General features: G+C 42.0%; 1 protein-coding gene and 1 non-coding gene across 5 annotated transcripts in view; both read right to left on the bottom strand.

Annotated features, from left to right (window-relative positions):
* The window catches only part of fancc (FA complementation group C), a 45794-nt gene that overhangs the window by 4845 nt on the left and 14781 nt on the right, over positions 1 to 26168 (bottom strand). For all 4 annotated transcript variants that reach the window (XM_024418070.2, XM_042320720.1, XM_024418069.2 and 1 more), the window contains 8 exons: positions 8623 to 8730; positions 8392 to 8456; positions 8136 to 8300; positions 7356 to 7512; positions 5025 to 5080; positions 3518 to 3617; positions 2751 to 2826; positions 1622 to 1709 (listed from right to left, as the gene is read on the bottom strand). In XM_024418070.2, coding sequence (XP_024273838.1) covers positions 1622 to 1709; positions 2751 to 2826; positions 3518 to 3617; positions 5025 to 5080; positions 7356 to 7512; positions 8136 to 8300; positions 8392 to 8456; positions 8623 to 8730 — 815 coding nt within the window. The remainder of the gene's footprint in view (positions 1 to 1621; positions 1710 to 2750; positions 2827 to 3517; positions 3618 to 5024; positions 5081 to 7355; positions 7513 to 8135; positions 8301 to 8391; positions 8457 to 8622; positions 8731 to 26168) is intronic.
* trnav-uac lies at positions 19172 to 19245 on the bottom strand. Its single transcript has one exon. It is a non-coding gene; the product is annotated as a tRNA-Val (tRNA).

Below are 26168 nucleotides of genomic sequence, written 5' to 3'. Positions count from 1 at the left end.
TCATGGCTTTAGAAGCTTCTGACAGGCTAATTGACATCATTTGAGTCAATTGGAGGTCTACCTGTGGATGTATTTCAATGCCTGCCTTCAAACTCAGTGCCTCTTTGCTTGACATCATTGGAAAACGAAAAGAAATCAGCCAAGACCTCAGAAAAACAACTGTAGACCTCCACAAGTCATCCTTGGGAGCAATTTCCAAATGCCTGAAGGTACCACATTCATCTGTACAAACAATAGTACGCAAGTATAAAACACCATGGGACCACGCAGCCGTCATAACACTCAGGAAGGAGACGCGTTCTGTCTCCTAGAGATGAAACTATGGTGCAAAGTGCAAATCAATCCCAGAACAACAGCAAAGGACCTTGTGAAGATGCTGGAGGAAACCGGTACAAAATATCTGTATGCACAGTAAAACGATTCCTATATCAACATAACCTGAAAGGCCACTCAGCAAGGAAGAAGCCACTGCTCCAAAACCGCCATAAAAAAAGCCAGACTACGGTTTGCAACTGCAAGTGGGGACAAAGATCGTACTTTTTGGAGAAATGTCCTCTGGTCTGATGAAACAAAAATAGAACTGTAATGACCATCGTTATGTTTGGAGGAAAAAGGGGGAGGCTTGCAAGCCGAAGAACATCATCCCAACCATAAAGCACGGGGGTGACAGCATCATGTTGTGGGGGTGCTTTGCTGCAGGAGGGACTGGTGCACTTCACAAAATAGATGGCATCATGAGCGAGGAAAATTATGTGAATATATTGAAGCAACATCTCAAGACATCAGTCAGGAAGTTAAATCTTGGTCGCAAATGGGTTTTCCAAATGGACAATGACCCCAAGGATACTTCCAAAGTTGTGGCAAAATGGCTTAAGGACAACAAAGTCAAGGTATTGGAGTGGCCATCACAAAACCCTGACCTCAATCCTATAGAAAATTTGGGGGCAGAACTGAAAAAGCGTGTGCGAGCAAGGAGGCCTAGAAACCTGACTCAGTTACACCAGCTCTGTCAGGAGGAAGGGCCCAAATTCACCCAACTTATTGTGGGAAGCTTATGGAAGGCTACCCGAAACGTTTGACCCTAGTTAAACAATTTAAAAGGCAATGCTACCAAATACTAATTGAGTGTATGTAAACTTCTGACCCAATGGGGACGTGATGAAAGAAATAAAAGCTGAAATAAATCATTGTCTCTACTATTAATCTGACATTTCACATTCTTAAAATAAAGTGGTGATCCTAACTGACTTAAGACAGGGCATTTTTACGAGGATTAAATGTCAGGAATTGTGAAAAGCTGAGTTTAAATGTATTTGGCTAAGGTGTATGTAAACTTCCGACTTCAACTGTATATGGGTGAAAATATCATGTAAGCAGCAGCGGAGAGAGAAAATAGAGGTGAGGTGATGCTGGGAACCGCATCATTGGAGCTGAAGAGACATAGCTCATAAAACATGAACAACTCCCAGACACACAGATCATAACCAACTTGAAAAATGAAGTTCGAAGTTGTACAGTCTATTACATATTTATAACTGTTCATATTTATTGCTAGACTGACTGAACCAACGTCAGCACTCTGTGCCTGACTAATGAAAAGCCCAAGGTATTCCCCTCTCACCTGTTGCCTTCCTCCTCTTCCTCAGTGAGTCTCTGTAGTGATGCAGTGATCCAGGCCAGGTGTTCTGGCCACGCCTCCTGGGCCATTTCTGGGGGCGGGGGAAGGAGATGAGAGGGATGCATAACTCAAACCATGCATTGGTGTCAATTGGTCACACGCAAATACTCAATCACTCACACAAGCAGGCAGGCAGGCACGCACACACAGTGTGTAATGATTAACTTTGAGTGTTGGCTGGTAGCCAGCATGTTCCTAAACGGAAATGCTAGATGTCAATAAGCCATGCCTGCGGGGTACTTGGGTTTGGCAACACACTTTAACATACCTCGGGAAAAAATGGATAGGTGCAGTGAAATGAGTTGTTCTGCGGTGAAATGAGTTGTTTCAGAGGGTCAGCCATAGTAGGTCGGCGCCCCTGGAGCAAATGATGTTAAGTGCCTCGCTCTAGGGCAGATCGACATATTTTTCACCGCGTTGGCTCGGGTATTCGAACCAGACCTCTCGGTTACTGGCCCTAAGCGCTAAGCTACCTGCCATCCTAGAACATTCAACATACTCATACAGGTATAGCCTAGACTACTCTGGCAGATGTGGATAACTGTATCATTCTGTGATGGAACAGTCCCCTACACAAATAGACCAATATCCAAGCGCAGTAGAGATTGATCTTGATCACTTTAAACATTACTGTGATGAAAGCAGATATATTGAGTAAAGGGTAACCAAGGATAACGCTCAGTTACTGATATGATCTTGTGAGTATTGATGATGGAGAGGAATAATGAAAATTAGTAACTACCTTTTTCAAAGTACCATGTAGCCTAGTGGTTAAGAGCGTTGGGCCAGTAACTGAAAGGTCGCTGGTTTGAATCCCCAAGCGGACAAGGTGACACATCTGCCAAAGTGCCCTTGAGCAAGGCACTTAACCCAAATTGCTCCTGTAAGTCGCTATGGATAAGAGCGTCTGCTAAATTACTCAAATGTAAAAATGTTAATCACTTACTGATTTTAATGTAGCTGTTACACAGATGTTATAAGTAACAGATATTGATTGGTGAGACACACAAAGCCATTCATTCACTCAGAGGGTAAAATGATTTACACATAAGAGATCCCACACGCATCCTACCTGAAGGATGGGTCAGCAGAGGGGCCAGTAAGCTCTGGGGTGTGTGTGGGAAGAAGGCCTTCAAGGACACACACTCCTGAAACAAGAGGCGCGCACACACAGGTAAGAGGCAACAGACAAAGTTAACTTATAATACAATGCAGAACATTGTCAGAGCCCTCTAGTCGAGTTAGCAAGACAACAATGCAATACATCTAAAAATCCCAACTGTACATCCCAACCTAAAGGTTGTCAAATGAAAGTTTAAAAAAACATCAAGGCTTTTCCACTGCTAGAACAGAAAGAGGACCAAAAAGAGTGTGTGTCCTAGAGAACTGACTACACTGTAGATCGTAAGGATGGAGGTCCCCTATAGCTGGCCCTAAAAGGTGTGGCTGGCTGTACAGTTCAAATAGGGGTGAGCTCTATCTCATGATTTGTAGAAGCTAAGGGATAAGGGTGAGTGTGTGTGTGTGTATGTGTGCTTGGTGGTGCAGTATGGGGTGGTATGTAGATTGATGTGTTATTGAGAGTTGAGATGAGGTTCATACACTATGGTAACACACCCTATAGTCGTGGTTGTAGTCTAGGCAACCTATGACTGTTCTGCCTGCTTAGGAACACCGAAACAGAACCACTAGAATGGGTAGCCCAATTCAAGTCAATGATGCCATTAATGGATGGACTGGCGTTCATTTTGAGTGCACCCATGACTTTACCAGTCAAATTGCCTAGAGGTTCCAAGGCAATTCTATTAATTATATTTCTATGTTTAGGAGCCTCCATACCTGAGGCTGCAGGGCTGCCAGTTCCCTGAGGAAGCAGATGGTGAAGGTGTGGATAAGAGATAGCAGAGTCTGGTTTCCCTCCACCTGCACCAGCATGGACCTACACAGAGCAGAACAGGACAATTAGCCTTTACCAGGAAACTAGGCTTATGACGCACGTCACTACTTCACAGTAGAGGCATTTGAACATAAACATTTATTTTGATCAAAATGCATTTTCCGGCAGAAATGCCTTCTGGAACATGTGAACATGTGCCTTAATAACAAACATGTATTCCATCCGTAAATACAAATAAAATTGTTCAATTACGAGCCTAGTTGGTTTAGCCATGGAAAAAGTCAGGAACCTTCCCGCTAGCCATGATTGGCTGAGATAATGGATAGGCTGGACATGCCAGGAGATGAGTTTGTATTGGTCTGCCATGTAGCATGCTTCTATCTATAATGTGAGTTGCTCAGTATATGTTGATAGTGCTTTCTACCGCTCTGTTTCAGAAAGATATAATGTTAGCTATCGAGAACTACAAAAGTTTGACTACTTTAGTCAACAACATTGATGCCTTGAATTTAGCAATGTTTTCGACAGAAAAAAGTGACGGGCTACTTTCTGCACATGCCACGGTCAGTGTGAACCGGAGTGACTTGACACAACGCTGGCAGAACAAGATGTAGCTACAAACAAATGTTAAATGGTTCCAGTCTACCGTAAAGCGTTCATCCATGAGTCTAGCTACATTTTCAGATATTATAAGTTTCTAATTTAGTCAGAAAGTCATTTTCATTGCAAGTTAAAGTGTACTGCTAGCTAGCTAGCGAACTTTAGCTTGCTGGCTCGCTAGCTAACATTATGTGTATGACCTGTGTAGTAATATTATTTGAATCAGAAATCCATTTGCATTGATAGTTATAGACTAATGTTAGATAGCTAAATTGAGCCTAGTTGGTTAGCTTTAGCTACCTGCAAATTCATACTACGGCTATGACAATGTTTGTATTGGTAGTAGTATGAGTTGGGATGATTCCAGTTCATTGTTTAGCTAGCTAGCTAGCTAGTTACATGTCTTAACAGAAGACTCCACTTCTCCAGATGATTACATGACCTATCAAATCCAGGTGTGTCTGGTGGTGACTACGGCCATCTATTGCATTTCATGAATATGTCTAGACAATAGTGACCCATCCACTTAGCTAGATGTGTCTGGGGAAGTTTACAGCTCTTCAGTAGGTGTACAAAAACATTCAAGGGCCATTTTCTCAAAAGTGGGGTTACAAGTTGATCCAACTTTCAAAGCAAAATTACTTTCCCATTGTTTCTCAACTGCAGTGTATTATATACCATTTTGTAGCTCTGAGTCGCTACTTTTATTCAATGTAAAAAATATTAAAAAATATAAAATTGGGGCGGTCGGTCACATATACACATCAGTGAGTAATCAAATTGTTTACAGTAGGAATATTGTATATCTACTTTATTCACTTGTGTGAATGAAGCGTCCCAATGGCTCACCTGAAGATGTCGTTCACTATTAAGAATATGGAGCCGTGCTGGGAGCAGGCTTTAGGCTGAAACACATACAAACACAAACATGGTTACATATCAGCAGTCGCCTGTATGGATCAATTCATCTCATACACCACTTGGTGTCACTGTTGCGCCGTCTACCCTAATCAAAATGCCACTTCCCCATTTTCATACGCTGTTCCTTACCATTAGTTTACCAATATTCTACTCTCTCCCTCTCTTTTCTCGCCATCTCCTATTGCAGCGCACCATCATGTGTTTTAGATTCAACACGTTTTAAAAACGCCCCTGTGAAAACATTCAACAGCTGCACTGTACATGCGTGCCTCGCTCTCTCCTCGCATCCTCTCCATGCATCTTTTACCCCCAGAACAACCTTAATTATGTTCCCTCCAATCCCTCTCATGGGCTAGAAGGCAGTAAAAACATGCCACCTTCTGTTCCTCTCATAGCAATAACCCTTCATATAGGAAGACCACATGTCTCTCCTGGGCTTTGATCCTATATGAGAAAGGAAGGGAAGGAGGGAGAAAGTAAGAGAGCAAGATAATCTGTGGGAAAATGCTGATTGCATATTTCAAACTACCACCAGAACTTCGCCGACCCATGCCAACGCCAACCACCATCACTCCAACCTCCATCTCACCCCACCCCTGGGCTCTGGTCAAAAGCAGTGCACTACATAGGGAATAGGGTGCCATTTGAGACACAAAGGTTGGAAGGTAAAAGGTTGGCGAGACCAATGCTAGAGACAGCCTAATTGATGCTCTGCTCCAACCCTGGAAGCAGAGAGACAAGAGTAGTGACACTGCCCTAGCCACTGATCTACGGTCAGTTTTACCTCCCATTCCACCAATGGTTGAGGAAGATTTAGAGAGGATGAGCTGATCCTAGAACTGTGTCTAAACTTGTAGCAGATACTGAATGGGAGGTGGTCTTTGTAAAAGTAACTAGCCCCCTCTAGTGTTCATATTATGTCATTGCACCATCCTACCCAAGACCTACTCCATACACTGGACATCCCATCCTCGGACTCCCATCATCAATCGTGATACATATTTCTCATGCAGTACGTCGCCTCTCCTCTGCTCAGTTTAACAAATGAGAGATCAAATATGACAATCCTGGAGCCATATAAAAGGTGTGTGTGCGTGCATGTGTGTCTGTGTGATTGAGGGATGATGGTTTCCCCTAGTGAAAACAGATGGGTTTTTAGCGTCCTCCTCCATACATTCCACTAACACTTTAAGGAGGGTCAATTACAGCACGCACCAAACATCCTGTTGTTGGCAGCCTAGCCGGGTCCAGGAAGGCCTTGTGTATTGTTATTGGGGGAGGAAGAGGGAGAAAGAACTCAAAACAAGAATGTGATACAAATTTTTATTTCCCATTTTTGATTGCAGTTTAAACAACTGAGGGAGAGAGGCGAGCCAGTCAGCTCCTAAGCCTTTCACACACTCACACGTACAAACAAACACGTGGGCGCACGGGCACACCCACACGGGCACACCCACACGGAAACACACACACACACACACACACACTACATGTCTCCATGACCCAAACAAACAGAAAGGCTAGGTGAAACACAACCTAAGCCTCCCTCGCTGTTAATGAGTTACGACAGACGCAGCCAACCAGATGCACTCAAACAAACAAAGTCGAAGACGCACGTGTGCGTGTGTGTGTGTGTGTGTGTGTAAAACGCCAACGTGATAACGACAGGCCAATCAGCAGACGGATGAGGTAGAGTAAATAAACAGATCGAGGCAGGATGGAGAGAGGGATGGAGTGAGGGATGGACGAAGGAGTAGTTTGTGTAAATAAACACACACACAGTACAGAGAGACAGAATTGTTTATAGAAGTCCCCTCTCTCCAACACACCTGATGAGCAGCTTAGATTTAACTCGATATGAGAAGGGGGAGATGGAGAAAGCTGCAGGATTAAAGTACACCTATACGTATACCTATGTAGATGCTGTGCTTTCCTGAGTGTACACTGTAGGGCCCCAATCACTCTCCATCTCGGTAGAGTTAGAAGTTGCCCCTGACCACAGATCACAGGAGGCTGCTGAGGGGAGAACGGCTCAGAATAATGGCCCGGAACCATGTGTTTGATATATTTGATACCATTCCGCTCCAGCCATTACCACGAGCCCGTTCTCCCCAATTAAGATTCCACCAACCTCCTGTGCCACAGATCTAGGATCATATTACTCTTCCCCTAATTCTCTACTTACCATTTGGGAGAGGGGACATATCTGACCCTGTATCATTGGTTAGAGGTAACTTCTGCCTACTCCAAAATACATACCAGTAGTGAGTGAGTGATGGTGCTCTCTAGGTTGTGCGGGATGGAGGCTGGGTTGGAGAGCACAGAGTCCAGTAGAGACATCACTGCCCCCTCTAGGCTGGCCAGGTTATGGCACCACAGAGACACCACTGCCTGGGCCTCCAGAGACACACACTTTCTGCAACACGCACACACACACACATTCACAGTGAAGGTCAGTGAGATGTCAGTCAACAAGATGTACTGAATGAAGCAGTGTGGTTGGCCTGGTGGTGACACTCCTTCAAACCTCAGGGAGTGTGACATCGCGGCATGATTAGTATCGGATATCCCAGACCTTGGAGCAACGTAAAGCTAGGCAACGGCACAAGGCCTGGGGAGAATGTCGGCTTCTCTCTGACATTTTAAAAGGGGAAAAACATTTGTTCCCAGGAGGTTGATCTTCAAAACAGAACTCTCCCAACAAGTTTGGGTAGGCGGGGCATAAAAAGCGGGCGGGAATTGTGCTCATGGTTAGCTAGGCAAACAAGCGCATACGGCAGTGACCTTACCGGTGACGCGCTCCCCATTTCCGACTTGTCCTCTCTTGTCTCAACTAACGCCGGAACTTCTACAGAGGTGTAATCTGGAGCATTGGTACATTGCCGGAAGCAACCAGTCTGTCTAGAGAGACTACTGCATGATGGGTTTGTGTTCACTAGCATTCTTGTTTTCTACACTTCCAGCTCTCTGGTTCCTTCAGAGCTCCAAACACTGAGGGTTTAAGCCGCTGGAGAATGTTTTCCCACCCTCGGTCCTTACCTGGAATAGGCGGAGCTTACAGCATCCAGGAAGTCCTGGCTGAGGGCTGTCTTATCGCAGGTCACCGGCCGCTGCAGCAACGCACCAATGAGAGGAGCAGTCTCAGGACATGTGACCAGGGGGAGACATGCCACTGATGCAGCAAGAACACTGTCACACGAACACCTGGGGGAAATGAGGTCACATCAGGGGAACGGAACAGAGCTAGAGTTGGGACAGTGCATGTGGTGGAGAGTAAGAGGAACAGACGCAGTACCTCTGGTTAGGGTCAGCCAAACTGCTGCAGCTCTCCCCAACCTCCTCCACTAGCAACCACACCATCTGACCAGCCAGAAGGACAAGTTACAGTACATACAGACACACACACACATGCATAGACACATATGCGGGCGCACTTTACAGTCATGTAAATAAATATTATGAAATATATGACCTTTTAAATAAGATCCTTCATTAAATGTGAAAGAACATCAACAAGCATTCATACCTTTCTTAGAACCTTTACATTGTATTCCTTTGGTGGCAGGCCCATATGTTTCACTAACATATGTGTTGCACTGTCCTCTTCTTCTGTAGCAAGCTGACATAACACATTCTGGGAGGAAAGAAAATGTTCAGTAGGCTCCCACATGAAAAAAATACTACAGTATACTATCGTATACATTCTAAAGTATTCACTGTGGGTTTTTTAAATCGACTTTACTGTGGTATTCACTGTAGTATACTGTAGTATTTAGTTAAGTATAGTATAAATACTGTAGTAAAATAAAAACTATTATATACTATAGTTATTAATGCAGTGTTTTTGCGGATTGTAGTATACTGTGGTATTTACTGTGGTGTTTTTGCAGAAATTACTTTAGTATTTTACCTACTAAATGTTTAGGAAACCTACTAAATGTTCCATAATATAGGTAGGTAGGACAGGGGTCTGAATGCATAGTTCAGAGCTTCTGCTCTGTTCTATAACCTGTAGGGAAAACAATATGGTCTATACTTGGCATGTAGGTTTCTCACTTATGGCACAAATTGCAATATGGGGAGGGGAATGGGCAGGATACATGCCAATTAAATACTGTAGTATTTACTAGAGTTAAAAAAGTGTAGTGTTTTTGCAGATAATACTTTAGTATTTACTATAGTATTTTACAGTATACTACAACATTATTTAGTAAGTACTACACGTGATCGAGGGATACTACAGTGTGTAGTGTAGCATTCTACAGTATACTTCAGTTTACTATATAATTCTATAGTAAGTACTGTAGTATTCTATAATAAACTAGTATTTTTTTTCATGTGGGCTAATGACAGTATAAATGACTAACCTGATATAGTGTTTGAGTGTGTCTACAACTTCAAAGCTAATGAGTACATAGCATGATCATATGGTATCATATCATACCAACCACATGTGGACAAGAAAGGCATTCCAGTGGCTACATGAGAGCGCATGTATGGACAACATATGAGCCACTTCAGAAACTAACATTCTTCTACGGGGGCCATGGTTTTAACAAGCATATTTCAGAGGGGGTCTCCGATACACCAATAAACCAAACATGTATAAATCAGAGTCACAGAGTGAAAAATAATCTCATAACTAACACTAGCCCTATCCTCCATTCTAGGTCCTACCTAGTCCTCACTGGACAACACAGGAAAACAACACCGGGGGCCCGTTTCAGTAGGCACCAAACAGGAGAAAATACATTGAAACAGAACAAGTAGCCTAAGATCGCAAATGTTCACTGTGTGTGTTGTGTGTATTGAGTTGTGTCTCAAACACACGTTGCCAGTTTGACTTAGCCATCATGCCACAGTCTCATAGACACACAGTGGAGCCCCCCACAGCAGAGACCCCCACAGCAGTCTTCCTGTAATGCTGGGGCAAAATAGGAGGATCAGTTTTGCCATTTAGATCACAATGAATAAGACAACATGGAGAGGGGGGCACCTGATCCTAGAGGCTTGATACATACGGCCCCTTGTCAACTGTACAGTGTAAGGCAGTCTGTGCTGATGCACTGATCTAATGCTAAGCCCTCTCAGATGTGGTAGTGCTGGAAGGGTAAGCCCTAAGTCCAGGCCTCGGTTAGGGTGCTGCTAAAGCTGCTGGTGGTGGTGTGGAGGTCACTTTTCTCTTTCACCTTTGACCTTTTCACCTGACAACAATAACTGAGTGAACATTCTGCAGCTATTCACTTTGATCACAGCTACTATACGGTACATCCTCATGACTGGAGCCTTGAATCCATTCAAAAGTGCAAAAGAGCCAGATGAAACACTATGGAGCGAGGACTACTGGTGAGTAGCAACTGTAGATTAGTAGAAACGTGTGTGTGTGTGTGTGTGTGTGTGTGTGTGTGTGTGCGCGTGTGTGAGTAGAGAAGACTGGAGATCAGAGACAAGATGTGGGACAAGAGAGGAAACAGAAGATGTGAGATGAAGGAGAGAGAGAGGAAGGGAAGGAGACTGGGGAAGGACTAAGAGCCCTGAAGAGAAAGGCAGCCAGTCAGTCAGTGGGCTCTGTGGTTTCACACACATACAACCCAGGGCTGGGCAGAGTGGGGTTAGTGGGGAGCACAGAGGAATGGAATGGTGAAGGAGAGAAAGAGAGAGAGGGAAAAGGGATCCAGTCAGACTCTCGGATGTGGGACGATGAGGGAGAAGGAACAAAATGGATGGGTGGCAAATGTTTGAGTTGTTTTTCTCTTGAAGTCTGTAGTTAAGCTGGTCTTGGGGGCTCGGACGTACAGTTGGCGAACAGAAATCACTCCATAAGTCTAAAATTAAGAAAGAAAAAAACAGTGCAAGGACTTGGGCTGGTTTTGACTGCTGTTAACAATTACACAGTCATGATCGAGTTCTCCAAAACCCCTAAGAGACTGAAGTACTGCCTACGGTGAAATTGGTAGAGGATGAGCAGAAAGGGAGAGAAGGAGAGGAGAGAGAGGGAGAGAAGAGAGAAATCAGATAGTGACAGTGATGTAGTGGTGTCTGGAGAAGTGAGAATACTCTAATTTTGCCCAACATTTTCCAAACAGCCAGCCCGGGGAAAGAAAGGTGCCCTGTGTGAGAAATTATATTAGAAACAGTGACATACACTCTAAAATGATAAATCCCACATTGGTCTTTCACAATCAGGCCAATCCAAGCGGTACTGTGCAAGGAGGCTAATAGTAGGCCAACTATTGAAATAGATAAATGAGGCTGTCAACTGAGTCAGAAATTCAGCAGTTTCAGATTTTTCTAAATTTTTTCAGGTTTTCGCTCTCAAAGTCACACTTTGTTTTTACAGTAAAGCAAACAAAAAAAGTATGTTCCAAGTCCACAACAATGCTTAAACCACATCAGGAGACCACTTTCAGGTCTGGGAAAAAAAATCTAAGAATGTTTGTTTTTTTACCCTTTAATTCAAGTGTGCAGGCACCTAGAACTGTTGGCTGGTTTGCACTGTTTCTGTAGCACATGAGATGGAGATTGCAAAATAAATGGCCACTTGATTGATGCAAATAATCATGATATCATTCTGACAGGTAGGCAGTTTAATAGAGAAGGGTTTTGGGAAAGCCTTTCCATCTACCAGAAGACGAGCAGGCCTATCATTAGCATCGCTATATTCTGTTTGAAACCTGGACGTTTTACTTCATATTTTGAGGCATGTCTTACCTTGCTTCAAAGTAGTCTATAGCCACAATCCCTAGGAAGGGATTTTGGAGGCAATTATTTTGATAGACTTCCTCATATGAGTTCTCCTGCTCTAGGCTATTGGTTTTCATGAACCTTTCTTTCATTGCCTAGCAGCCAAAAGACATTATCCTAATCATATTAGTAATCCATGATAGTTGCATCTTTAAATCGCCCCTCTTTCTAATGGATATTTCCATCTCTGTCCATAAAACCACCCCCATTTTAGAACATTGTTTTCCCGCAAATTGCATTCAGGATCATTCACGCGTAGGCCTACCACCGTGCGTACATTGCTGCGCCTAAAATGTGCAGAAATAATAGTTTATCAACATTTTAAGCTAAACATTCCGATCTGTTCCATCAGCCCTATTCAGTGATACGCTGTATACCTCCACTATCACTACTTTGATACGTATCAGTGGGGATTAAGAAGTGAGCATACTCAATTCCCACTGAAAAATAAATGGGTATATGGCGTATACCCTCCCACTACACTAATGGATAGTGATGAAGAGAGAATGAGATTAGCTGGATGGCAGGATATAGAGAGTAAGCGGAAGAAAGGATAAGGAGGTGGTGAAATAGATATGGAATAGTACTTTGTTGTCCAAATAGTTACTTTATCCCTCTCATACTATATGTGACTCGATTCAGGAAACTAGGCGTATATTGCGCGTCACTACTTTACAGGAGAGACAACTGAACGTAATCTTTTTATTTTTTATTTTATAAAAATGCGTTTTTGGGCAGAAATGCCTTCTGGAACATGTGAACTTTCATGTGCTTAATAACAAAAGTGTATGCCATCTGTAAATACGAATACAATTGTTAAAATTACGAGCCTAGTTGATTTAGCCACAGAAAAAGACAACAACCTTCCCGCTAGGCATGATTGGCTGATATAATGTGTTTGGCTGGCTCCATCAAAAAAAGTAAATGCAGCCTTAGCTATGTAGCCACCAGCACCCATCAAACACTATACCCAGTCTGATGTGGAGGAGACAGGGTTGGCCGGCTTGGTGCAGAAGGAAGGCAGAGAAGAAAGGATGAGATGGAGAGAAGGAGGAGGGGTCCCATAATGAGAGAGTTGTGATACACTGGGGCTCCAGAGCACTGCCACTCCTCCCTTTCCCTTCACCACTTCACACAGCACCAAATGCTGGGCTCACACACACAGAGACGACCCAAAGTTTCTGATTTAATAACATGTTGATAATAATAACTTTATTTGTAAAAACCAAAGAGATTTTCATACATTAGGCTCAAAGCGCTAATTTAGACGATGCCTTGGAGCCATACGAGCAGCTGATCAGTGTTAGCTAGGGCCTTTACAGACACAGAAACTGGATGGCTAGAGCCTTTACAGACACAGAGACTGGATGGCTAGAGCCTTTACAGACACAGAGGCTGGGTGGCTAGAGCCTATACAGACACAGAGACTGGGTGGCTAGAGCCTTTACAGACACAGAGACAACAACAACGACGCCAGAGACATGGAGAGAGAGAAAGAAGGAGAGAGAAAGAGCGAGAAGAGAGCTAACAGAAAGCAGGCCTGCATTCCAGGCCAGACGGCATAAGACATAGCATCACAAGGATGAATGCTTCTAGTTCTGGTTCCAGTCAGACTCTACTGGATGATTCTAGTTCTGGTTCCAGTCAGACTCTACTGAATGATTCTAGATCTGGTTCCAGTCAGACTCTACTGAATGGTTCTGGTTCCAGACAGACTCTACTGAATGGTTCTGGTTCCAGTCAGACTCTACTGAATGGTTCTGGTTCCAGTCAGACTCTACTGGGTGGTTCTGGTTCTGGTTCCAGTCAGACTCTACTGGATGTTACTGGTTCTGGTTCCAGTCAGACTCTACTGGAGGTTCTAGTTCTAGTCAGCTGTGTGACTGTCACTCTCCATCTAACACAACCACTTTTCTGTCTCTAACGATTACAAAACTATTGAAGACATACAAGGGCTTTCCCTCACTCTCTTTCTCACATTATAAGTCATGAGTGGCTGAAGAAAAAGGCTGTGCGCTATGTGAGAAAGTACTGTAAGGCAACAAATCATGCCTTCACCACACACACACACGCACACGCCTCTCACCCCACTTCCCCTCTTATAGGTCAAAAAACATCTGGCAAATTAAAAGTTTACTTTAAAAGCACTGTTTTAATTAGCGAGACATTTTATTAGATGAAAAATTAATCAAAAGAATACACACACACATTTAATCTGGAAAATGTGAAGGTTCAGTATTGTTTATGGTAAGCCATCTGTGTGAACTCTGTGAAAGTTGAAAACCCTCGAATCCTTTCTTCTTCCTTCTCTCGCTCTTTCTCTGTCTCTAAAAACACACTGTACATTCAGGTTAAAAGAAGGAGTAACTAGAGCTGATATAAGTTCTGCCTTTCATCTATTCTAAGGGTTGAAAATTCATGCTGAAGCCATTTCATTTGCTTTTCAAAACACGTTTTAGGGTTTGGGGAACAAAGGCTTGCACTAACCCAGAGACTCAATCAAACACATTAATAAGCCATTTCTTATTTGGGAAGAAATGGACTACAGGCAAGAGAAGTCCTGTTGAAAATACATTTTACCAAAAATCACTTCAATAGGCTTAGAAGAGTCAAAGTTATTGTTCGATTTAAGTGCCAAAAGAAACTATATTTGAATTCAGTATTTTTTAAATTTGTATTTAGATATTGAATTTGAATTCATAAATGAACTTATATTTCATGATTTTGAAACTGAATTGAATAAATTGAATTCCATTTCAATTTAATAGAAAATTCTAATTATATATTTCAAATACAGTACCAGTCAAAAGTCTGGACACACAAACTCATTCCAGAGTTGTTTTTTATTTTTTACTATGTTCTACATTGTAGAAAAATAGTGAAGACATCAAAACTATGAAATAACACATATGGAATCATGTAGTAACCAAAAAAAAGTGTTACAAAATTAAAATATGTTTTATATTTGAGATTCTTCAAAGTAACCACCCTTTGCCTCGATGACAGCTTTGAGCACTCTTGGCGTTCTCTCAACCAGCTTCATGATGTAGTCGCCTGAAATGCTTTTCTAACAGTCTTGAAGGAGTTCCCAGATATGCTGAGGACTTGTTGGCTGCTTCTCTGAAACTCTTCCAATCCAAATCATCCCAAACCATCTCAATTGGGTTGAGGTCGGTCGGGTGATTGTGGAGGCCGGGTCATCTGATGCAGCACTCCATCACTCTCCTTCTTGGTCAAATAGCCTTTCCACAGCCTGGAGGTGTGTTTTGGTTCATTGTCCTGTTGAAAACCCAATGATAGTGGGACTAAGAGCAAACCAGATGGAATGGCGTATCGCTGCAGAATGCTGTGGTACCCATGCTGGTTAAGTGTGCCTTGAATTCTAAATAAATCATTGACAGTGTCACCAGTAAAGCATCCTCCATGCTTCACAGTGGGAACCATACATGCAGAGATCATCCATTCACCTACTCTGTATCTCACAAAGTCACGGCGATTGGAACCAAAAATCTCACATTTGGACTCGTCAGACCAAAGGACAGATTTCCACTGGTCTAATGTCCATTGCTCGTGTTTCTTGGCCCAAGCAAGTCTCATCTTCTTATTGGTGTCATTCAGTAGTGGTTTCTTTGCAGCAATTCAAACATGAAGGCCTGATTAATGCAGTCTCCTCTGAACAGTTGATGTTGAAATGTGTCTGTGAAGCATTTATTTGGGCTGCAATCTGAGGTGCAGTTAACGCTAATTAACTTGTCCTCTGCAGCAGAGGTAACTCTGGGTCTTCCTTTCCTGTGGTGGTCTTCATGAAAGCCATTTTCATCATAGTGGTTGATGGTTTACGACTGCATTTGAGGAAACTTTCCAGATTGACTGACCTTCATTTCTTAAATTAATGACGGACTGTTGTTTCTCTTTGCTTATTTGAGCTGTTCTTGCCATTATATGGACTTGGTCTTTTACCAAATCTTCTGTATACCACCCCTACCTTGTCACAACACAACTGATTGGCTCAAATGCATTAAGAAGGAAAGAAATGCCACAAATTCAGTTTTAACAAGGCACACCTGTTAATTGAAATGCATTCCAGGTTACTACCTCATGAAGCTGGTTGAGAGAATGCCAAGAGCATGCAAAGCTGTCATCAAGGCAAAGGGTGGCTACTTTGAAGAGTATCTTATATAATTTGATTTGTTTAACACGTTTTTGGTTACTACATGATTCCATGTGTTATTTCATAGTTTTGATGTCTTCACTATTATTCTACTATGTAGAAAACAGTAAAAAAATTCAGAAAAACCCTGGAATGAGTAGGTGTGTCCAAACTTTTGACTGGTACTGTATACGTAGTTTCAATATGGTAAATATTGCATTCATTGTCTGTGTATCAAGTTTACAAACTATCATTTGAAGTTTACCAAAGTTACATATATTATATGACCGACCGGCTCAATTCGATCTTATCCAGCAAAATTTGCAATTGTATTTTTTTACATTGGATAAAAGTAGAGAAAATGGTGTATCATACACTACAGTTGAGAAACAATTTGGAAAGTAATTCTGCTTTGAAAGTTGATAAACTTGTAACCTCACTTTTAAACTTCTCAGATGCATTCAGCTGAAGTTTTGAAATTCAGTTCTCTAAATTCAGATTCAAAAACATCCTGGTACTTTGCCAGCAAGGAATGCTAGAAGAGAACAGAAAGAATCAAACACTCGCTGTGTTAAACAGGGTTCTGGCGGTTTCTGAAGCCAATGTTGAATTTATTTTGCTTCCTGAATTTTGTTCTAGCATTTGAACCGTTTGGGCTAGAAGTTATGACACCATTCCTGAAAGCTAAGAATCTCTGAAACATGATCGTGCCTTCTGTTCCCCTCTATGATGCTCACAGGACGTGCAGAAGGTAGTGTGAAAAACCCAGCAATTTGCCCCCCATAGCAAAATATACTGAACAAAAATATAAATGCAACATGTAACAATTTCAACGATTTTACTGCGTTACAGTTCATGTAAGGAAATCAGTCAATTTAAATAAATTCATTAGGCCCTAATCTACTGATTTCACGACTGCGCTGGCCGTAGCCACACTTGGTTTTTCCCCACAAAAGGGCTTTATTACAGACAGAAATACTCCTTAGTTTCATCAGCTGTCCGGGTGGCTGGTTTCAGATGAACCTGCAGGTGAAGAAGCCGGATGTGAAGGTCCTGGGCTGGCATGGTTACACATGGTCTGTGGTTGGACGTACTGTGAGGCCGGTTGGACGAAGTGCCAAATTCTCTAAAACGATGTTGGAGGCGGCTTATGGTAAAGATATTAATATTCAATTCTCTGGCAACAGCCCTGGTAGACATTCCTGCAGTCAGCATGCCAATTGCATGTTCCCTGAAAACTTGAGACATCTGTGGCATTGTGTTGTGTGACAAAACTGCACATTTTAAAGTGGCCTTTTATTGTCCCCAGCACAAGGTGTACCTGTGTAATGATCATGTAGTGATATACCACCTGTGAAGTGGATGGATTATCTTGGCAAAGGAGAAATACTCACTAACAGGGATATAAACAAATTTGTGCACAAAATAGAGAAATAAGCTTCTTGTGCATCTGGAATATTTTTGGGGATCTTTTATTTCAGCTCATGAAACATGGGACCGACATTACATGTTGCATTTATATTGTTGTTCAGCATAGTTTAATAGCCCTGTCATAGCCCTTCTACGGATAGCATTACCCCTCCCTATTTAATTTTGCTCTGGTGACTGACTGGGTTCAAACCAGGTCTCTTTAATGTCACAAGACTGTTAGCCCACTTACCTAAAGTTCCAGGGGTTGCATTAACCCAAAATTCATAATTTTTCACAAAACATTTATTAGCGCAAAATGTTTTGGGTGTTGCATTCTGAAAATGCAGGTGTATTGACAATTACATTTTAAGTTCCATTTTTTTAAATATATATATATATTTTTTTTTTAAAGACTTGATTATCCGAAACATCTCCTCAATCCTCCAAACCACTTGCTCTCTCTCTGACTGTCTGCAGGGAGGATGTAGGCTATGTGACGGGAGTCTCTGTCAGTGGAATTTGTGACGTGTTCCCAGCACACACTCAGCTAGCGGCCCTTGCTGAGGTCCTCCTTGTGTCCAGTGTTCCCGCTGAATTCTAACTCAAGAAATTCTCCCACATTGGCATTGATCACCAAGAGGTTCTAATGAGAATTTAAATGGGGGCACCAGAGTCCCGAAATTGACTTTGCTAGGGCTCGCACCATTTTTGACCAGAGTGCAGAAAGGAGAAAATAGACAGAGGGAAAGAGATGAGGAAGTAAGATAGGCCAAGTGAACAAATTTGACAATGTTATGTGGCTGTTTTCATGCCAGTGTGTTTGCTAAAGTTCGAACCAGACCTCAATTATTTGTTACATGTGGTTACAATGAAGAACGTGTGTTGCGAGCTTGTAATTTTTCCAAACCACCTATAGCGTTCGTATTTCATCAACACTGTCGAGGAGGCTACAAGCATATTACGGCCATCCTATCATTCAGATTAATGATTATTACGTGTGATTATAATGACATGGGGTAAAGAAAACTATGTTTCACATTGTACCGATCTTGAATTGACCATTAGGAGATCAGGAAGTTAATGTAAAGGACGACACGCAGCTTGGTTCAGGGTTCATACACATTTTGACAGATGGAATTTCATGACTTTTCACCAAATTTCCATGACCAACAATTGGTGGTGTCTCAACACTGGAAGACTGCTCTCAGATCCCATGTTCCATCCCCTGTCATTGAGCAAGACACTTAACCTCCCAAAGTAGAATACCTGTTAGGCAACTGTGTAAAACACATGTGGTCAACCCTCAGTCTGGAGAGATACTGGGTGTGCAGGCTTCTAATCAAGCCCTGCTCAAACACATCAGTCAGTTTATCGAGGTTCGATTGAGCAGCTCATTTCTAAATTGTGGTTTGTTAGAGGGGTTAGGAATAAAAGCCTGCACACCCAGTAGCTCTCCTGGAGGATGGACCACCCTTGATGTGAAACATTACAACCAAATAAGTTTTATGCCTTTTTTAAATAATTCACTCATTCAATATATTAAAGAAATGACTATGGTAGGCTACAAATGTTTTTAATTGAGCTGAGGCAAGCCCACAAATTGTCACCAATCATATTTATCACAGTTATTACAATGAGACAAATATTTCACCAGATGTATAAATGTGAAGCATCCATTTGGCGTTTCCACTTATTTACATGACATTTTAGTCACTCTTATCCAAAGCGACTTACAGTAGGTTACATTTTCATACAATTTTTTTTGCGTACTTGTCCCCCGTGGGAATCGAACCCCCAACCCTGGCATTGTAAGCACCATGCTCTACCAACTGAGCCACACGGGACATAATATGGTATTGATATGGTAGTTAGAGGAAGTCCAGTGGTCGGCAGTTGTTGAAGATGGATGTTGGCAGACATTCTGCAAATTCTCTCATCGATGAAAACATTTGATCGCAATACAGTTTTCTGTTACCAAAACTAGAATCGGTTAAGAACAGAGTGGACTAAGTTTTGTAGACATTTCCAAAAACGGTGTTGTTTAGGAGTGCAAAGGCTAATTGAGTTATTGCACACGTGCACGTCACAGAGTAGGTGTTCCCTAATGGAAATATGCTAAGTAATGCTAGAACGTGTCAATAGCATCTCGCTAGCTCATGCTTGGCCCACCCCATTATTGCTTGTTCTGCCCACTATGACTCATTTGTTCCCATTGGAAAGGACAGGCTGTCGTCTATCTTCGGTTAGTTATACACATTTTTTGTATTTATATTAGAAGTGTTTAGTTTGCAGGCTGACTAGCATTGAGTTACAGTGCCTTCAGAAAATATTCATACCCCTTGACTTATTACAGATGTTGTGTTACAGCCTGAATTCAAAATTGATTAAATTTATATTTTCTCTGACTCATCTAGACACAATACCCCAGAATGACAAAGTGTAAACATGTTTTTAGACATTTTTGCAAATTTATCGAAAATTAAATACAGAAATATCTCATTTACATATGTATTCACTCCCCTGAGTCAATACTTTGTAGAAGCACCTTTGGCAGTGATTACAGCTGTAAGTCTTTCTGGGTAAGTCCCTAAGAACTTTCTACACCTGGATTGTGCAATATTTGCCCATTGATCTTTTTTTTAATTCTTCAAGATCTGTCAACCATTTTCAGGTCTTACGATAGATTTTCAGGATAGATTTGTCAAAACTGTAACTCTGCCACTCAGGAAGATTCACTGTCTTCTTTGTAAGTAACTCCAGTGTATATTTCTTGTGTTTTAGGTTATTGTCCTGCTGAAAGGTGAATTCATCTCCCAGTGTCTGGTGGAAAGCAGACTGAACCAGGTTTTCCTCTAGGATTTTGCCTGTGCTTAGCTCCATTACGTTTCTTTTTTTATCCTGAAAAACTCCCCAGTCCTTACCGATTACAAGCATACCCATAACATGATTCAGCCACAACTATGTTTGAAAGATGGAGAGTGGTACTCAGGAGAGTGTTGTATTGGATTTGCCCCGAACATAACACGTTGTATTCAGGACAAAAAGTGAATTGCTTTGCCACATTTTTTGCAGTATTACTTTAGTGTCTTTATATTTTTATTCTGTACAGGCTCCCATATTTTCACTCTATCAATTAGGTTAGTAATGTGGAGTAATTACAATGTTGTTGATCCATCCTCAGTTTTCTCCTATCACAGACATTAAACTCTGTATTGCGAGGCATTGGAAAACCTCCCTGTCCTTCATGGTTCAATCTGTGTTTGAAATTCAATGCTCGACTGAGAAACCTTACAGATAATTGTATGTGTGGGGTAGAGATGAGGTAGTCATTCAAAAATCATGTTAAACACTATTATTGCACACAGAGTGAACCCATGCAACTTATTATGGTGACGTAAGACATTTTTAATCCTGAACTTATTTAGGCTTGCCATAAATCAAATCAAATCAAATCAAATTTTATTTGTCACATACACATGGTTAGCAGATGTTAATGCGAGTGTAGCGAAATGCTTGTGCTTCTAGTTCCGACAATGCAGTAATAACGAGCAACTAACTAACAATTCCAAAAAAAAAAACTACTGTCTTATACACAGTGTAAGGGGATAAAGAATATGTACATAAGGATATGAATGAGTGATGGTACAGAGCAGCATAGGCAAGATACAGTAGATGATATCGAGTACAGTATATACATATGAGATAAGTATGTAAACCAAGTGGCATAGTTAAAGGCTAGTGATACATGTATTACATAAGGATGCAGTCGATGATATAGAGTACAGTATCAACGTTGCATATGAGATGAACAATGTAGGGTAAGTAACATTATATAAGGTAGCATTGTTTAAAGTGGCTAGTGATATATTTACATAATTTCCCATCAATTCCCATGATTAAAGTGGCTGGAGTAGAGTCAGTGTCATTGACAGTGTGTTGGCAGTAGCCATCAATGTTAGTGGTGGCTGTTTAACAGTCTGATGGCCTTGAGATAGAAGCTGTTTTTCAGTCTCTCGGTCCCAGCTTTGATGCACCTGTACTGACCTCGCCTTCTGGATGACAGCGGGGTGAACAGGCAGTGGCTCGGGTGGTTGATGTCCTTGATGATCTTTATGGCCTTCCTGTAGCATCGGGTGGTGTAGGTGTCCTGGAGGGCAGGTAGTTTGCCCCCGGTGATGCGTTGTGCAGACCTCACTACCCTCTGGAGAGCCTTACGGTTGAGGGCGGTGCAGTTGCCATACCAGGCGGTGATACAGCCCGCCAGGATAACAAAGGGATTGAACCCCTCCTGCGTTGTCTTGGCCATGTGCTTAGGGTCGTTGTTCTGTTGGAAGGTGAACCTTCGTCCCAGTCTTGAGGTCCTGAGCGCTCTGGAGCAGGTTTTCATCAAGGATCTCTCTGTTCTTGGCTCCGTTCATCTTTCCCTCAATCCTGACTAGTCTCCCAGTCCCTGCCGCTGAAACACATCCCCACAGTATGATGCTGCCACCACCATGCTTCGCCGTAGGGATGGTGCCAGGTTTCCTCCAGACGCGACGCGTCAATCAATCTTGGGTTCATCAGACCAGAGAATCTTGTTTCTCATCGTCTGAGAGAGTCCTTTAGGTGCCTTTTGGCAAACTCCAAGCAGGCCGGAGTGGCTTCCTTCTGGCCATTCTAGCATAAAGGCCAGATTGGTAGAGTGCTGCAGAGATGGTTGTCCTTCTGGAAGGTTCTCCCATCTCCACAGTGGAACTCTGGAGCTCTGTCAGAGTGACCATCGAGTTCTTGGTCACCTCTCCGACCAAGGTTTTTCTCCCCCAATTGCTCAGTTTGGTCGGGCAGCCAGCTCTAGGAAGAGTCTTGGTGGTTCCAAACTTCTTCCATTTAAGAATGGAGGCCACTGTGTTCTTGGGGACCTTCAATGCTGCAGAAATTGTTTGGTACCCTCACCAGATCTGTGCCCCAACACAATCTACGGAGCTCTATGGACAATTCATTTGACATCAAGGCTGTTTTTTTTCCCTCTGAAATGCACTGTCAACTGTGGGACCTTATATAGTCAGGTGTGTGCCCTTCCAAATCATGTCCAATCAATTGAATTTACCACAGGTGGACTCCAATCATGTTGTAGAAACATCTCAAGGATGATCAATGGAAACAGGATGCACCTGAGCTCAATTTCGAGTCTCATAGGAAAGGGTCTGTATACTTATGTAAGTAAATAAGGTACTTTTTTTTCAGTTAAAAAAAAAACATTCAAACATTTCTGAAAATGTGTTTTTGCTTTGTCATTATGGGGTATTGTAGGTTGAGGGGATTTTCTTTTTAAATCCATTTTAGAATAAGGCTGTTGCGTAACAAAATGTGGAAAAAGTGAAGGGGGCTGAATACTTTCCGAATGCACTGTACATTTCCCCTAATGTTATTAGACTACCTCTTTTTTCTTTCTCGATTGTTACTTAAATTTCTTCCTTGCTTTCAACAGTTAAATTAAATCATTTCAGTTGTCCTTATCGTCATCATTCTAATGACATCGTTGAATAATAAAGGACTAGAATTAGATGCAGAGGCTTTCTTCTCTTCACAAAGGTTGAAAGGTTATGGGTGTGAATGAATAACTGCTATAGCCTACCGCCATCGCGCATTCGCTCTTCTTTCAAACTACCCGTGAGTTCTATTGGCTGCTGTATTTAACATTCAGCAAACAAGGGCATCCCTCTTCAAATAATCTATTGGTATAAGAAATGCACAACAAAAAATATCCAGCAAGCTATTCTAGTCTTGCTTTTCCAGCATGGGACTCCAAGAGCTCAGGAAAGTTTGAGGCCAGCAGAGCACAGGTGCGTGCATATTGCGCAAGAGACAAAGGCTATAAATTAGAAGCTTATTATACATAACCCATTATTAAATAGCTAAATATAAGGATAATATTGCATTGACTATTACCTGAAAGAGGTAGGCTAGGACATCTATCGGGCTAAATAAAGTATCAATCTAGAACAGGATGATGTATTTTGTATGCAATTTGAATTGAATTGGTGGAGAGAGAGAAAGACTGCGAGAGTGCGCTCATGCGTGCACCGACAATATTCGAGTGATAAGCTGTTTTAAAACTCTGCAGCTGCAATAAAACATTTTTAAAAATCTTTAAAATTACAAAATAAGGTGACCCCCAAAAGCCAGACGGAGATGGGTAAATTAAGACACATTCGGCCTTTATATGACTGTAGTACAGCCTATGCTACGAAAATAAGTTACCATGGTGAGATGGTTGGTCTACATGCATTGTGAACTGTGCTCCATACTGAGATGGGCAGTCTGTCCCCACCCTGAGCGTTGATGCCAGATTTAGACATCTCATATCATTTAACAGTTCCATTTCACACCATGCTCTTCAATTAATTATAATTTACCGGTTTCTCGCAGTTATTTATCCTGGGAAAAGGTAGTGGTTTTGGGTGGTAAATCTCAGTAACCGGGTTCCTGCCATTCAACCCTAGCTCAGACACCCATACATACCCCACAAGACATGCCACCAGAGCAGACACTTGGAAACACACAGTATTACATTGAGCCATGACTACATGGAACTCACTTCCACATCAAGTAACTCAAGCCAGCAGTGAAATCAGATATAAAAAAACAACACCTCACTGTGTTGAAACACACACCCTAACACACAAACATTACAATATTGTAGTATAAATAAGTGTAAGTATTACAAATAAATTGTATATTGTAAATGTGTAATAGAGTAAATATGTAATATCTTGTCCGATATATTGTTGTGTTTTTGATAAAGGCCGTTGTTTTGTTGTGATGTAATTGTTTTAATCCTGTTTGGACCCCAGGGAGAGTAGCTGCTGCTGCATTGGCTATTGAGAATCCTAATAAATACTAAATACCGCTTCCCCCCATTTCAGCTCATATGGAGACTCGAACTCAGGACCTCTGCCCAGAAAACACTGTCGGAGCTAGGAACAATAAGGATTTCGCTACACCCTCAATAACATCTGCAAAATATGTGTACACAACCAATTACATTTGATTCGATATTTATCACAATGAAACGGATACATTTAAATTGAATGCAATATCCATTCAATTTAGTTTCAAATCATGAAATACAAGTTACATTTATGAATTCAATGAATCAATTTGTGCATAAAAATTCAAAGATATTGATTACAAATACAGTTTCTGTTGGCACTCAAATCACTCCATACAAAATACTCTTTGCTTTAAGAGAACTTACTATGGCTGTTAAAGTATACAGTACCAGTCAAAGGTTTAGACACATCTACTCATTCAAGGGTATTTCTTTATGTGTACTATTTTCTACATTGTAGAATAATAGTAAAGACATCAAAACTATGAAATAGGGATCACGTGACCCTTGGACGAGATGGCCGCATGAACTAAGAGCTCCGCACAAGTAGTTTCCAATTCCTAATCTTACCTCCACTCCAAGTTCAAACTCATTTAGCTTTAGTAAGAAAAAGTCATGGCGGCTACAAAAGGCAACACTACAGGTGACATTTTTACCCGGACTCGAGTATTAGCGACGGAAAAAGCCTCCAAGAAGAAGCTAGCTTCAGAAAAAACTAGCACCATTAGCCAGGAGCAAGAGAACCCGCTCCCCCACGAGGCACAACGAATGCCAACCACGCACTCTGTCGAAGACATCCTTTCTGAGTTGAGATCCCAAAGTACAGAACTAAACACTAAATTAGATGCCATTAACCCTCAGCTCAGTGCGATAGGGGGCAAGGTGACAATCCTGGAAAACGCTTTGCCTGACATCAACAATAAGATAACCATAAACGCGGGGCGCCTGGACGAGGCAGAGGGGCGAATCCTATCCATGGAAAACTTATTGACAGATGCCATGGAAACAATAGCATATGCTAAAAAGAAAATTGAGCATCTGGAAGAGAAAACAGAGGACCTGGAAAACAGGGGGCGAAGGAATAATTGTGTTCTATTCAATCTGGGCGAAAAAGAAGAGGGAAACATGCCACTGATCTGCTACCTGCAAGACAAACTTCCCGAGTGGCTCCACATGTCCACCGACAGGCCCATAGAACTCGAGAGAGAGAGAGCTCACCGAGCACTGAGGCCCCCACCAGCAGCCAGACAACCACCGCGCCCAATCACCATACGTTTCCTGAGATTCACAGACAAGGAACGAGTCCTACATGCGGCGAAAAACAACACCATCACAGTGGGAAACGCCAAACTCGCTTTACACCAGGACCTGTCAGCTGGAATACGCCGAGAATTTGACGAAGTGAAGAAATACTCCATTGACCGAGGCATCTTCAGGGGATTCAAATACCCAAACGAGCTCAGGATTCTTCACCAAGGAGCCTTGCGACACTTCAAAACTCCCGAAGAGGCAAAACGTTTTTTGAAAGACAATCCTGGCCAATGAGAAACAGACCAATGACTAAATGTGATTAATGCCATTACTAAAGGAGGTAAGACGACATATAGCCGATATCCAGAGACCCACCCCCTAAATGTCATTATAGCCGTCCAATTTAGATTTATTTTCCTTTAACTGAGAGGGATGGGCTGTATAGTCTAACCTAGGCCTACTAATGTTTCAGCCTACTTTTATTTCCCTGTTTTTGTTGTTGTTGCTATTATTACTTGGGGTTCCCTATGTCCCTTGGGGGAGGTATATGTAGGCTGGGCTATTGATTTTATTTTTCTCCCCTCTTTTACTGTGGTCTGGACGAGGGCAACTGTGTTATTTACTCAATGCGGGGTGGAGAGGATGA

This window comes from Oncorhynchus tshawytscha, linkage group LG04 (genome assembly GCF_018296145.1).
Source record: "Oncorhynchus tshawytscha isolate Ot180627B linkage group LG04, Otsh_v2.0, whole genome shotgun sequence".
NCBI lineage: Eukaryota > Metazoa > Chordata > Actinopteri > Salmoniformes > Salmonidae > Oncorhynchus > Oncorhynchus tshawytscha.
The sequence above is the reverse complement of the archived record's forward strand: the minus strand, read 5'-3'. Positions and strand labels throughout refer to the sequence as shown.